Source organism: Mixophyes fleayi, chromosome 1 (assembly GCF_038048845.1).
Source record: "Mixophyes fleayi isolate aMixFle1 chromosome 1, aMixFle1.hap1, whole genome shotgun sequence".
Taxonomy (NCBI): Eukaryota; Metazoa; Chordata; class Amphibia; order Anura; family Limnodynastidae; genus Mixophyes; species Mixophyes fleayi.
The window spans coordinates 410,742,506-410,755,044 of record NC_134402.1 but is presented as its reverse complement, the minus strand read 5'-3'; the positions used below and the strand labels follow the sequence as shown (position 1 = coordinate 410,755,044).

Genomic DNA, 12,539 nt, shown 5'->3' with positions numbered 1-12,539 from the left:
CTGCATTAATTAGACATCTTTACAAAAAATGTATGGCAAAATGTATTCACCTACTTCTTAATTATTTGTAACTCATATTTTGTCTGGCACCACGAGGGGGTCTAGAATAAAGTATTATGGTGTAATAGTTTTTTGGAAACTTCCACTGTGATTATATAGTGCAGTGTTTCCCAAATTTAGTCCTCAGGGACCCCTAACAGTCCATGTTTTCCATTTCTCCTTGCTGGAGCACAGGTGTAATCATTACTGACTGACACATTATAATTATACCACCTGTGGATCTGTTACACACAACTGTGTTGCAACAACACCTACTCTTATTACTGCCCTAAGAGCAACTGGGAGGTGTCCGGCAACTGTTTCATAGTAATGTGTGTGAACTAAACTTCATAAGATACTGTAGAAAAATAGTTTGAACACTTAAACAAGCAGATATCCACCTGCATATTGGTTAGGTTCACTCTGCTGCATGAAGCAGTCTTGTATTGATGCTACTTGAGTCACAGAGCCACCCAGCACCAGCTTCAGCTCATCCATAGAATCCTGCAACAAAGTAGAAGTTTCATCAACATTCAGCATCACATGATGATCTCCAGGGCTTAGTTTGTGCTGGAATGCAGAGTAACGGAGTTGCAGCACTTCTTTTGGCCTGTAGTCTTTAATTTTTAAGGTTCTCCCAGCATAAGTCAGATTTTTAATTTGACTTTTATCTATAAATTAAGCACTGGTTACCGTTATTCATTTAGATTTATCGACAGTAGTATATTTATAGGGGACAAAAACAAGTAAGAAATAATGTGGACTAAATATTAACTCTAAATATTATTGTTTTCTTTTTCTTTTGTAACATTTAAACTTATCTATAATGTTTTTATGTGTGAGTGCAAGGTTTCTAGGAGTTGCCTATTAGGAACCTTTTAAAGGAAAAAAATGCAGGTGGCCCAGTGATCCAGCCCAAGGTAGCCCACTATGGGAGCAGCCCGGAGGACAGATGCCCCCTGCCCAAAGTCCAACCTGCCCCTGGCTACATGTATTTGTCTTCTTATACACATAAGGAAACTTACTATTAATGGAGCGAGTCTTTTTGGTGTACGTCACTTATATGTTTGTGATTTAATTCACCGTCTAACACATTTTACTTGACTTGCCATTGCACTATATTGCATTTAACTAAAGATTCTATTTGCACCTACATCGTTATTTATCTATAAAAAGGTGTCAGTTTGCCATGAATATTGTCATGTGTTCAGGAAGATGTTACAACAGTTCCTAACCTGCCACTACCTGTTCTGATAGAACTTCAAGCCCTTCCAAATAAAGGCAGCAATATATATTACACAGTAGACAAGTTGATTAATTCAAAATCAAGGTATAAGACAGCAGTAAACAAGGCGATGTATATGGTTACCTGTGGTCCTAGAGATCCTCTGCACAATATATCAGTAGGTATCTGTGAAGTCTTATTTGAAAAAGAGCTATGATATGAAGATCTCTAGAGGGGTTTGAAAACTAACGATCTGCAATTCATTATCACAAAAAGTAAATGGACATTCTACGACTGAGGAGCTATGACAGAGCAGATGATACAAGGCTACAGGTACAGATTTGCACATTTACAATCCATTGTAGTAGTAAGAAGGATGATGCATCTTACTTATATACAATATATGTGTACATGCCTGTGCTTTCTTCTGCAGAGTCCTCAGCTGGACAGACCCAGTGTTTAGAATCATTCCTGACAATGGCGGGGGCAGATCTTTGATAGCATCCACTTGGATACAGTCCAGGTACAGCTCAGCGGTGCTAGACGCCCGATGTATACCACTGAGGTGTAGCAGAAGTGAGTGCTGCTTCCCGTCTGCTAGCTCAATGTTGTTAAAGATGACTGAGTTCAGTTTGCCATCGTTCTTCAGGTATCGAAGGGAGGCTGGGTCAGGAAAAGGAAGGAACAGAATGGTTCAACAGCAGAGAAAAGTACAGTGAGGTGCGCCTCATAGATAAACAGCATCTACTATGTCCTAATGCCCATATATTCTGCATGCCTCCATGTTTCATTCTGTATACATGTCCTTTTTATCTGTTTATCCCCAACCTCCCTTGTAGTCAGCTTGTTCTCCCAGTCAAAGCCACCAATTCCTTTTAAAACAATTTCTTCACTTATGTTACTGCTTTACTTTATATTACTATATACTGTACATACATATACCCAAGGGGTATATTTACTAAACTGCGAGTTTGAAAGAGTAGAGATGTTGTCTATAGCAACCAATCAGATTATGCTACTGGAGCTCCTGCAGTCAGGCACTAGTGTTCGTTGTTGTAATGGTTTTTTATGTGGCCAAGCATGTTCCGATGCATTATTTGGGTTATTAAAGCTGGAAGAAAAGAAGGATTAATTAAGTATTTTTTTTTTATGGGCAACCACGGACCTTAGGAATACTTTTATTAGGTATTTTTTTGAAGATTGGAATTATTACAGATGAAGAAAGAATCTGGTGGTTGGTGAGTTTATTTTATTTATTTTAAATAAATTTATTGGTCAAACAATGGTGTGTGGTTTATTTCAATTTTATAATGGGGCACTACAGGTCACAACAGACCCTGGGGGCAAGGCATGCTGACACTTGTGGTTCCCCAAGTGCCAGCATGCCCTGGCAGCCATGGATATGCTGGTGCTTATAGAACTGCATGCCCAAACTGTTAATGGTAGCCTGGGCTTTTTGGGACCTGTAGTGTTTGAATGCATAATGCTGTCTTTAACATCAAAATATATTCTATTACCCAACACCCACTGCCCAGGAGTGTGGGAAGAGCCCTAGTGCATTCAGCACAGGGCTGGGTACGCCTAGGGGGGTGCAATTTTGTTTTTCTGCAGACCCCATGTCCCTAGGGAATCCAGCCCTGTACTGACCAGCCTGGGGCTGTTTGTCATGATGTCATGGGACCCCATGCTTTTTGTTCCCACGATTTTACTAGTAACACCACTAGGCTGGTAGCACTAGAATTAATCTGAGTAGGTGGGGGCACGCTTCTTATTTTTTAGGTTTAACCCTTTGTGTCAAAGTGGCTGGCAGATCTGGCTGCTGTATTGCCATCGGGTCAGCCTGCTGCCAGAACAAGTTTCCATGTATTTTGGAAGGGGGTGGGCCGTTTTAAGATTTATTAGTGTTTGCATTTGTTTTTATAACTATTTTGTGTAGGCAAGTCCAGTGGCTGTATAGCCTCAGGGTCAGATCTAGCGGCTGTCGTTTTTTCATTATGCAATGAGAGCTCCTGCAGTCAGAAACTAGTGTTCATTGTGAGGGGTTGTACAGCCATTGGGTCAGCCTGTATTGCTTGTTTAATGTCGGCATTGTGACTGTCGATATAACTACTGTCAACAGTCACATTTTAAACACGTGGACAGAATGAATATGCCGACATTTACACTGTCACCATTTTGGTGTGGAAAATCGTACCCAATCCCTTTGATTACCAGTAAGAAGATACATGAAATTGTTCATCTTTACTTAGTGTTTTGAGTCAAGTTGCTATTCATGATTTACAGTTTACTAAGTGCCATGCAAATACCATGACGGCTACAGTCATTTGACATATGACTGTACATATGACATATGATGTAGTGAGCAAAGAGGCTTTGGAATATTCACAGCATAAAACCCCAACAGCCCTCCTTCCTCTGTCATCACGTGATCACTGAGGAGCATCCTGACTGATAAGCTCTCTCTCTCGAGACACTTCTTTTGCCGTAGCAGCCATATACATCTGCCTCTCAGATCAATTTTGCAACGAGAACGCTGAATTATTGGAGAACCTGGAATAACTATCAGCTTCATGTTAAAGAAGTCTAAAACTTGTTCCTTCAAAAAAATGTATTGGGGTTGCACCTTTAAATGAGTCAACAGACAAGTGACATTGTTACTTTTGATTACTTATCTTTCCTGATTCACTAATCCATACACAATGAACCTAATTTATACTTGCTATGCATAGTTAATCTAGATAGTTTGCACTGGTTAATTTAGATTGGGCCTGATGTTAAATAAGGAGCAAAAGAAAAGTAGTAAATTTGCTCCTGGACAAACCATGTTATTATTCAAGGCGTGCAAAATAATTCCATTATTTTGCACGCAAGGAAAATACTGTCTGCTTTTTCATGTAACACACAAGTATTTGATAGCTTTATTTTCACACTGAAATTTAAAGTTGATCTATGACATGCCCTATCCCAATTCTAAATATGTTCCCATAATTTAAATGTATCTATCTACCCCACCAATGCAACATGGTTTTGCCAAGGTGCAAATATGTTTCTTCTTTTTTTTTTGGGCTTTGCTCTTTACTCAGCATCAGGCCCACAGTACGCAAAGTGCATTATAACATAATATTACTACCACTCCCCGCTCTCGGGACAAATCTGAAGAAGCGCACAATGCAAAAGTGTAAACATCACATCAAAGATCGACAGTTTACCACAATAGAACCACCCCATTCACTAAATTACAGTTAGCCAATTTTATGCTAAAATACTTAGGGCTAGATTTACTAAGCTGCAGGTTTGAAAAAGTGGGGATGTTGCCTATAGCAACCAATCAGATTCTAGCTGTCATTTTTTAGAAGGTAGTAATTAAATGAAAGCTAGAATGTGATTGGTTGCTATAGGCAACATCCCCTCTTTTTCAAACCTTCAGCCTAGTAAATCTAAATCTTTAGTTTCATTTGTGTGTTACATTAATCATTAGAGTGAAGGGAACCAGGACTGCCACTACTTTATGTGGAACTTTTGTGTGTTTAATGACTTTTGTTACATTAGACAAAGTATGCCTACAAATGCTCTGCCAAGGTGCGCCCGAAAGCTGCAAAATGCCGCATATTATAAGAATAAGTCTCACTCTCTGCTAGCCCAGAGCAGATGCAAAATTCACCCATGGCCCCTCTAAACAAACCTGTGAAAATCTTTCCCAGGCCTTCAATGTTGCTGATCCTTATAGCCTTACATGGTGTGTTGTGGCTATAGGTACAACCTAATCCCCATGAAATGGAGCATTGTGCCCAGCACATACTTTCATTATGTTTGTGTTCACAAACCAATATACTTTTTTATCCATCTTTACGGAAGCACAGTTGAACGTGTCTTCTCCAGACTTACCTTTGTTTAAACGGCCCATCACTGTGAATTCAAAGTACCTGCTGTTGTCTTTTGTGGAGTAAAGGCCAAAGAGAGTGGCCGTGGATTTGGGTTGCAGTTTAAATGTGGACAGTACATACACTTCCTTCATGGAGGGATTGTTGAGCGCTTGCTGAAGGTAACTGGTGACCTGTCTCTGGACTGAAGGCGACAGGAGATCAAGGGCTGGAAAATAGACAAGAAAAGAGACTCAAACCAAGTTGACATTCCCCAAAAATATTAAAGAAAAATGTAAGTTTATATTTTAAAATTAATTTCAGTTACCTCTCCCTGTCCCAATTTTGCATCGACAAAAATTTTGAACCCCCACCAAAAGCCTGGCGCCCTAGGCTGCAGCCTAGTTAGCCTATTGGGTAGTCAGGCCCTACAGGTTAAATCACCCAGACACAAGGAAGACAGATACTAAACCAAGGCCAAATAAACTTACTAAAGAGGAAGACCACATAGGAACAGATGGTTATCATTTATTGGGCATTTTGCTGTAATTCTGCAATGTTAGGAGCGGGTTCATTTCCACAAATCAGCCTAACCTGAATACATCTGTCCCACCTCAGGAAACTAGGTTTATATTTGGTATCAACATCCTATAAGTGTCTGGATGATATACAGTATTATCACTATGCTAATCACATTAACCAATAACAGGAAAGGAATTCCTGTGCCATAGACAACATAGCATCGTTTCGCTTTCCACGCACAGATAGCGTAATTATTCAGCACACTTAAAAATGTAACTAGTTTTTGAGGAATCATTTTTTTTTTTTTTTTTTTAAAGGATGACTAATATCAGTAGCAGCTACTTAAATCATGTGCGGAGCTATGTCTGCACATTGTGCTACACAGAAGAGGTCTTGCGTGGCATCACACAAGGAAAGCATATTAAAAGACTGACTGGGCAATGGAAAGTATGTCTGATGGCATCCACAGAGAACGTTTGTAGAGCACGAAGAACAAAACCAGATGTTGGCACAAACAGGACAGACTGCTATTGTCATCAGTGGTTTTACAGAACAGCCTATTGTGCACAGGAACCACAAACAACACTTACGTGTGCCAATGTATTCATAATGAGATAAGATACATGAACAAATAATTGTCTCACACAGCAACATGCTAAACTAGGAAAAAGTTTCTTTTATTTCTTAAATAGATGAACTTTTTTTTAACTTACATTATAATGGAGGAAATCAGAAGAGGGTCAGCCAATGCTGATGATGTATAATTCTTGGCTGTACATAGAAACAGCCAACACCTCTGCTCTGTATATTATATATATATAAGTGGCTCTGTTCCATAAGCAAACATTGGCCTTGCTGTATAACTTGTACAGTAAGCCTTCTTTTAATCTGAGTGATAACACAAAGAAATACAGAACTATCCCTGTGCACAATGTGAGACCAGTGGGTAGATTTACTAAACCTTCTGAAAAGCAGAAATGGAGATGTTGCCAATAGCAACCAATCAGATTCTAGCTATCATTTTGTAGCATATACTAGATAGATGGTAGCTAGAATCTGATTGGTTGCTAAGGGCAACAACTCCACTTTTCCTGTTTAGAAAGTTTATTCAATCTCTCCCATGTGTTAAAATATACACTCTTTACTATACCCCCTGTAGTCTGTTTCAGTAAACTGCGGGTTTGAAAAAGTGGAGATGTTGCCTATAGCAACCAATCAGATTCTACCTGTCATTTTGTAGAATGTACTAAATAAATGATAACTAGAATCTTCAAAAGCTGCAGTTTAGTAAATATACCCCCAGGACTGCATTTGTTGATGCTTCTCTTATTGTTAATTTAGGCATTACTAGAGTATTAACTCCCCACACCTTTACAGTCAGTGACACCACACTACACATCTTTAGGACAGAAGTAACGGGACCTGATACATGTCAAAAAGCTGAAAATTCGGTCACAGAAGCTGTTGTGACATTACTGCCACTGAGAATATATCCACCACTTCTCACCGGGCATTTCTGTAGAGCAAGAAGGCATGTCTGCCATTTAAATACTGCTGGCTCAGATAGAGAAGCACCTCCCTCCTACCATGGTAACCAGCTGCAATGTGGTGAAAGACTGTATGACGTACATATTTAGTTACAAATGAAAAATTCATGGATATTATTCAGCAGAGTGATACATATTTGTGAAACAGGCTGATTGCTAAGAGATCAGAATGGCATCGGACCATATGAGCTTTGTGAATCATGGCAGAGCCAACAATCGGAGTGTACAAATATACATTTTTTATTTTACCATAGTGGACTCTACCAAAACAGCATTTTTAGTTTTGAGTAGGATTCTCCGTTAAGCATAAAAATGACCAGGAAAGGATCGTAAAAGTAATGTAAAATTTACATTTTACAGGAGAAAAGCAGACGTGGTGGGAGAGGGGTCACGGTGGAAACATCTAAATATAAGAACGGCTGCTAAGTGGTTCATGTAGACCAGGGAGAGAAGTATTTCCCAGTATATATAAAATCCCTGAACAGTGGACACTATCTAAAACCAGTGGGTGAATGCTCAGTGGTAATATGATTTTATTGACACAGTAGAGAAGATGCCTGGAACAAACCTATAACAGATGTATTTGTAAAACCAATTGAATTCACATATGATTAGGATAAAGGATACTCAGGAAATAAACCTCTTGGGGCTTATGTTTATATATGGCCTATGTTTAGCATTTAAAGGTGTATAATAAAAGTAAAAGCAGTGATAACTTAGGGTCTGAGTCATTAAGGAGAGCAAAGCAAAAAAAAGGAGTAACTTTGCACCTTGGCAAAACCATATTGCATTGGAGGGGAGGTAAATTTAAAACGTGGTGTCAGATTTATAGTTGGGGTAGGGCATGTCCTAGATCAACTATACATTTAAAACAAAGCTATCAAGTATTTGTGTGCTACATGCCAAAAAAAGCCTGAATTTTCTTGTAATAAACTAATTTGCACCCCTTGCATTGTAACATGGTTTGTCCAGAATCAAATTTACTCCTTTTATTTGCCTTGCTCTCCTTAGCAACTCAGGTATTAGTGATTATAATGTATTCCCAAAAAACAAAGCTACATATCTGGTGGATTAACTCAACAGATCAGGTCTAACAACTGGTTCTGACATGGCTATAAGGAGCCTCTTTCCATGGTGTCAAATCACATCATTGGCCAGCAGTATTGTCTACGCTTCCATTCTACTCCAAACCATTTGGATCAGTTTTTGGTTGCATAGGTTGGTCACCCGACTGCCTATGATGTGATATGATGGTGGCCAAATCTGGTTGAAATCTGAAAGAGGAACATTTTTAAGCAGAATTTGCTATAAAGTGTTATGAAATGTTGCTTTGGCGATGTAAGGTTGTTATTCAGGCTTTTTAAGTGGGAAAAAACATACCTTGAGAAACAAGATTTATATACATGGATCAGCACCAGGGGGCTGGCTGGCAAATTTTATTTAGCCCAGGGAGGGCGAGACTTGGCTCAGCAGCCTATTAGGAATGATTTAAAGGGGAAAAAAAAATGCATGTAGCCCAGTGACAAGCCCAAAGAGGACCACGATGGGACCAGCCCGGGGGCCAGATGCCCCCTGCCCGCAGCCTAGCCAGCACTGAATTAAATCAAATTAAATTAAATCATCACAAGTATTGCTGGTTTCTGATGAACATAACTTTATTGTTACACTGTTCTGAGCAGGATCAGTGCTTTTGACTCCAGCATGGGGGGCCATCCAAATCCCCCCCCCCCCCCCCCACACACGCTCTACTGGAAACATAGCATCTCTCAGTCGGCTTGGCTGAAATTTGCAAGTGGTCCCCAGTTACCGTGATTCACCTATCAAATACTCTCTCCTGTTATGATAAACACTGTCCTTTATGAAACTTGTTAGATATTTATCTTGGTATCATCGTACTATGATGCTGCGCAACATCGCTCGCATCCGGCCCTTCCTCTCCCAAGATGCCACCAAATGCCTTATCCACTCTCTGATCATCTCCCGCCTGGACTACTGCAACCTCCTCCTCACTGGCCTCCCCCACTCTCATCTCGATCCCCTTCGATCCGTCCTTAACGCTGCAGCTAGGCTTATTTTCCTCTCTCGCCGCTCCTCTTTTGTCTCCCCCCTCTACCTAGCCCTTCACTGGCTTCCATTCCCCTTCAGAATCCTCTTTAAGCTCCTCACACTCACCTACAAGGCCCTCGCCAACTCCACTGCGCCCTACATCTCCACCCTCCTCTCTATTCATGCTCCATCCCGCCCTCTCCGTTCTGCCTCTGACCGTCGCCTCTCTTCCCCCCTTATAACCTCCTCCCACGCGCGTATCCAAGACTTCGCCCGCGCTGCCCCCCTCCACTGAAACAAGCTCCCTCCCTCCATCAGAACTTCCCCTAATCTGTCCAGCTTCAAACGGGCCCTAAAAACCCACCTTTTTCTTAAAGCCTTTCTGTCTCCCACTTAACTTCCTACCTTATCTTCTGCCTCTGTCCCCCTACTCTCACTCTCTCCCCTGCGTCTCTCTGTCTGTCCACCCCTCCCCTTAGATTGTACGCTCCTCTGAGCAGGGCCATCTCTCCTCCTGTTTCCACCACTTCTAACTCTGCTCTCCAGCTACTTAGCCCTCCTCCTCGAGGGTCCTCCACCCCACGTCCACTCTCGCTCCCTCCTCCCCCCTGGGGGTCTCCCTGTCTTCCGCGCCCTCCTCCCCCTTCCCCGCCCTCTCTAGCTGTGCATTGAGCGTACTGAGTTGCTGTGTTTACTGTACTGTGCTGTCTCCCATTGTATTGTGATTTTGTTTGTCTCTGTACGGCGCTGCGGATGCCTTGTGGCGCCTTATAAATAAATATTAATAATAATAATAATAATAATAAAATACTATTAATAAAAAATATTTAAACAAAATTTCTTGGAAGTCCATGGAAATTCTTTCCTTAAAATCCGTACTCACTGAGTCTCATCGCCAGGCCCATCTCAATAGTGTCATTTTGCAGACATTGCTGCTGAAGACTGTAAAAGTTAGTGCAGTGGCACCGAAATGGATGGGTAACATCACCCAAAAGCACCTGACTTCAAGCCACTTGTCTACCAGATATGTATTTTACAAGAAACAAAAGTGTTTAATGGATAAAAATGATGAAATAGCTCAGATACTGCTTTTGAGTTGGCTATTTCAGCTAAATGGAAGGGAGATCTTTGAAATGTGTCAATCATTCAGGACAAAGCAGAGATGGGGACGTGATCATCTAGATGGGAATGTGTCATGTCACTTTTGGGGCATGTCTGGTACCTCCAGGGAACGTGCCCAGCACTCTTATATACGCTAGCCCACCTCCATCCTCCTTCCCTGCTCAGATTAACACCCCTTCAATGCAGTTCGTATCAGGACATATCAGGACTTTTGTCCTGGTTCAAGGATAGTTGGAAGATAATTGGTACAGCAGGACAGTCCCTTAAAATCGGAACTGCCATGTTTAAATTGGGACAGTTGGGAGATATGGATCATTTAGAGCTAATGAATTGAGCAGAGGTAGTTTGATGATGTCACAGGAAGTTTCTCCGGAGCAATCTGAGCATGCTCCTGCCAGTACATGAGCTGTCACACTCTCATTAATACTCATGAATATTCATATCTCCTCAGAAGATTGCTAACTCCATTCCAACAAGTAAATAAGTGAATATAGAAGAAACACTATAGCATGACATACAGTAAATGTAAACATTTGTAATATAAGTTATTTATGCGTTGTATGTTCAGATATATGCCTAATATGTATATAATAGGTACTGTGTAATGTGAGGATAAATTGCAAATTTCTGTAAAATTAATCTAACAAAACTGGTTACATATCATACACGTGAATGTGTACTATGCAGATTGCATTAGTTCTGCTGCCATGAATTTGGCTTTAGGCTGACAGTGTGGATGGTTTTGTGCTCCATATGCTAAGGTAAAAGAGAAAAGTATGATAACAAATGTCTTGCTGTAACTTCTTATGTGTCTAATGTCTATTATATTTAAAAGTGCAATGTATAAACAGATAAAGACTGTAACATAGGCAGCTGCAACATGCATTTCTACTAAAAGAGCAACTCATTTCATTATCAAAATCATGCTTTCGAAATAGGGAAAAATACTTTATTGGAGATATTGCAGAACCAAGCGGGGTTTTCAGAATGTTTTTCTTTTCTACACAAACACAATTTTTCCTGACTTTGAAGATAAATGAAAACATCTTCTACAATATATAAAAATATTTTGAAGGTTTGTTGCACCAAGTTATAGTCTGATTATGATTTGAAATTATTTGTCTGTAACTGATGTTATCCAATAGTCATTTGTTGAGAATTTGGGACAACCCAACCTTCCTTTAAGGCTGAATAAATAGGCTTTTAATTTTTCTGGGAAGAGATTTATCATAACTAGAATTTGATTAGCTTGCTTTTATATTGCTTTGTTTTATTTATCAGAGTATCTATGTAATAACTAACCGAGAGAAGAATGCACTACTATATTACTATGCCCACAAAAATACACTAACATTATGATACATAATATTACCATTCAGCACATACCCAATCCCAGCAAAAACAGAGTGATCTTGTGGCAAAGGAGTAAAATAAAATGCAATGCACACTTACATCATTTGTGAATTTAATAATATAATAGGCGCATCATCTTCCCCTGGATGTAACATTATATTTACAATACCGGTATTAACCATGTATAGTATTTCTGGTAAATGTAAAGTGGTTACCTTGGTAATTTGGCTGTGCTTCACATCCCCAGTATAATCCCAGCAGAACCTGTAACAGGAGCAGCAAGGTTTTCCTTTTAGGCATCTTTAATTTGTTCTATGTGATACTATCCAGGAAAACAGTTCCCTTCTCCCTTCAGAGGAGCAGCAGATGGAGAGATCCTGCAGCTGCCCAGTAGTGGGCAGCCCTGTAGAGTGGATGGGTGCAGTGGAATGACTGGATCTGCTCTAATACACAGACATGGGGAGAAGCTATGGCTACAGCTGTCCAGCAGACGTCTTCTTGGGGACACTGAAGATCTGCCCTCACTGCTTGCAGTGTTTATTTGGCAGTCCCACTGGCAAAAAGAGGTGGGATCTTGGGGAAGACTCAAGTGGGTTTTTAAATCCCTGGGTGTTTATTGCCTCCTTCAAAGCCTGGCATAGGGAGATCATGCCAGGGAATTAAGTTTCATACTGTAAAACATTTGCAGTCATTAGGCCAATGCTAACAATGTCAGCACTAGCAATATTTCAAAGTCCATAACATTACTGCTGTAGACATATACACGTGAAGATTTTGTATTGTTTATGTTCTCAAAGTATTTTCAGTCTAGTATTACAGTGAAGG

At 40.3% G+C, this 12,539-nt stretch overlaps 1 protein-coding gene across 1 annotated transcript in view; it reads right to left on the bottom strand.

Annotated features, from left to right (window-relative positions):
• Nucleotides 1–12,239, bottom strand: part of THBS4 (thrombospondin 4) — a 50,764-nt gene extending 38,525 nt beyond the window's left edge. The window contains exons 1-4 of the mRNA XM_075182414.1: nucleotides 11,930–12,239; nucleotides 5,150–5,353; nucleotides 1,680–1,927; nucleotides 441–543 (exon numbers count right to left, since the gene is read on the bottom strand). Coding sequence (XP_075038515.1) covers nucleotides 441–543; nucleotides 1,680–1,927; nucleotides 5,150–5,353; nucleotides 11,930–12,014 — 640 coding nt within the window. The 5' untranslated portion in view covers nucleotides 12,015–12,239. The remainder of the gene's footprint in view (nucleotides 1–440; nucleotides 544–1,679; nucleotides 1,928–5,149; nucleotides 5,354–11,929) is intronic.
• Between the last annotated feature and the right edge of the window lie 300 nt (nucleotides 12,240–12,539).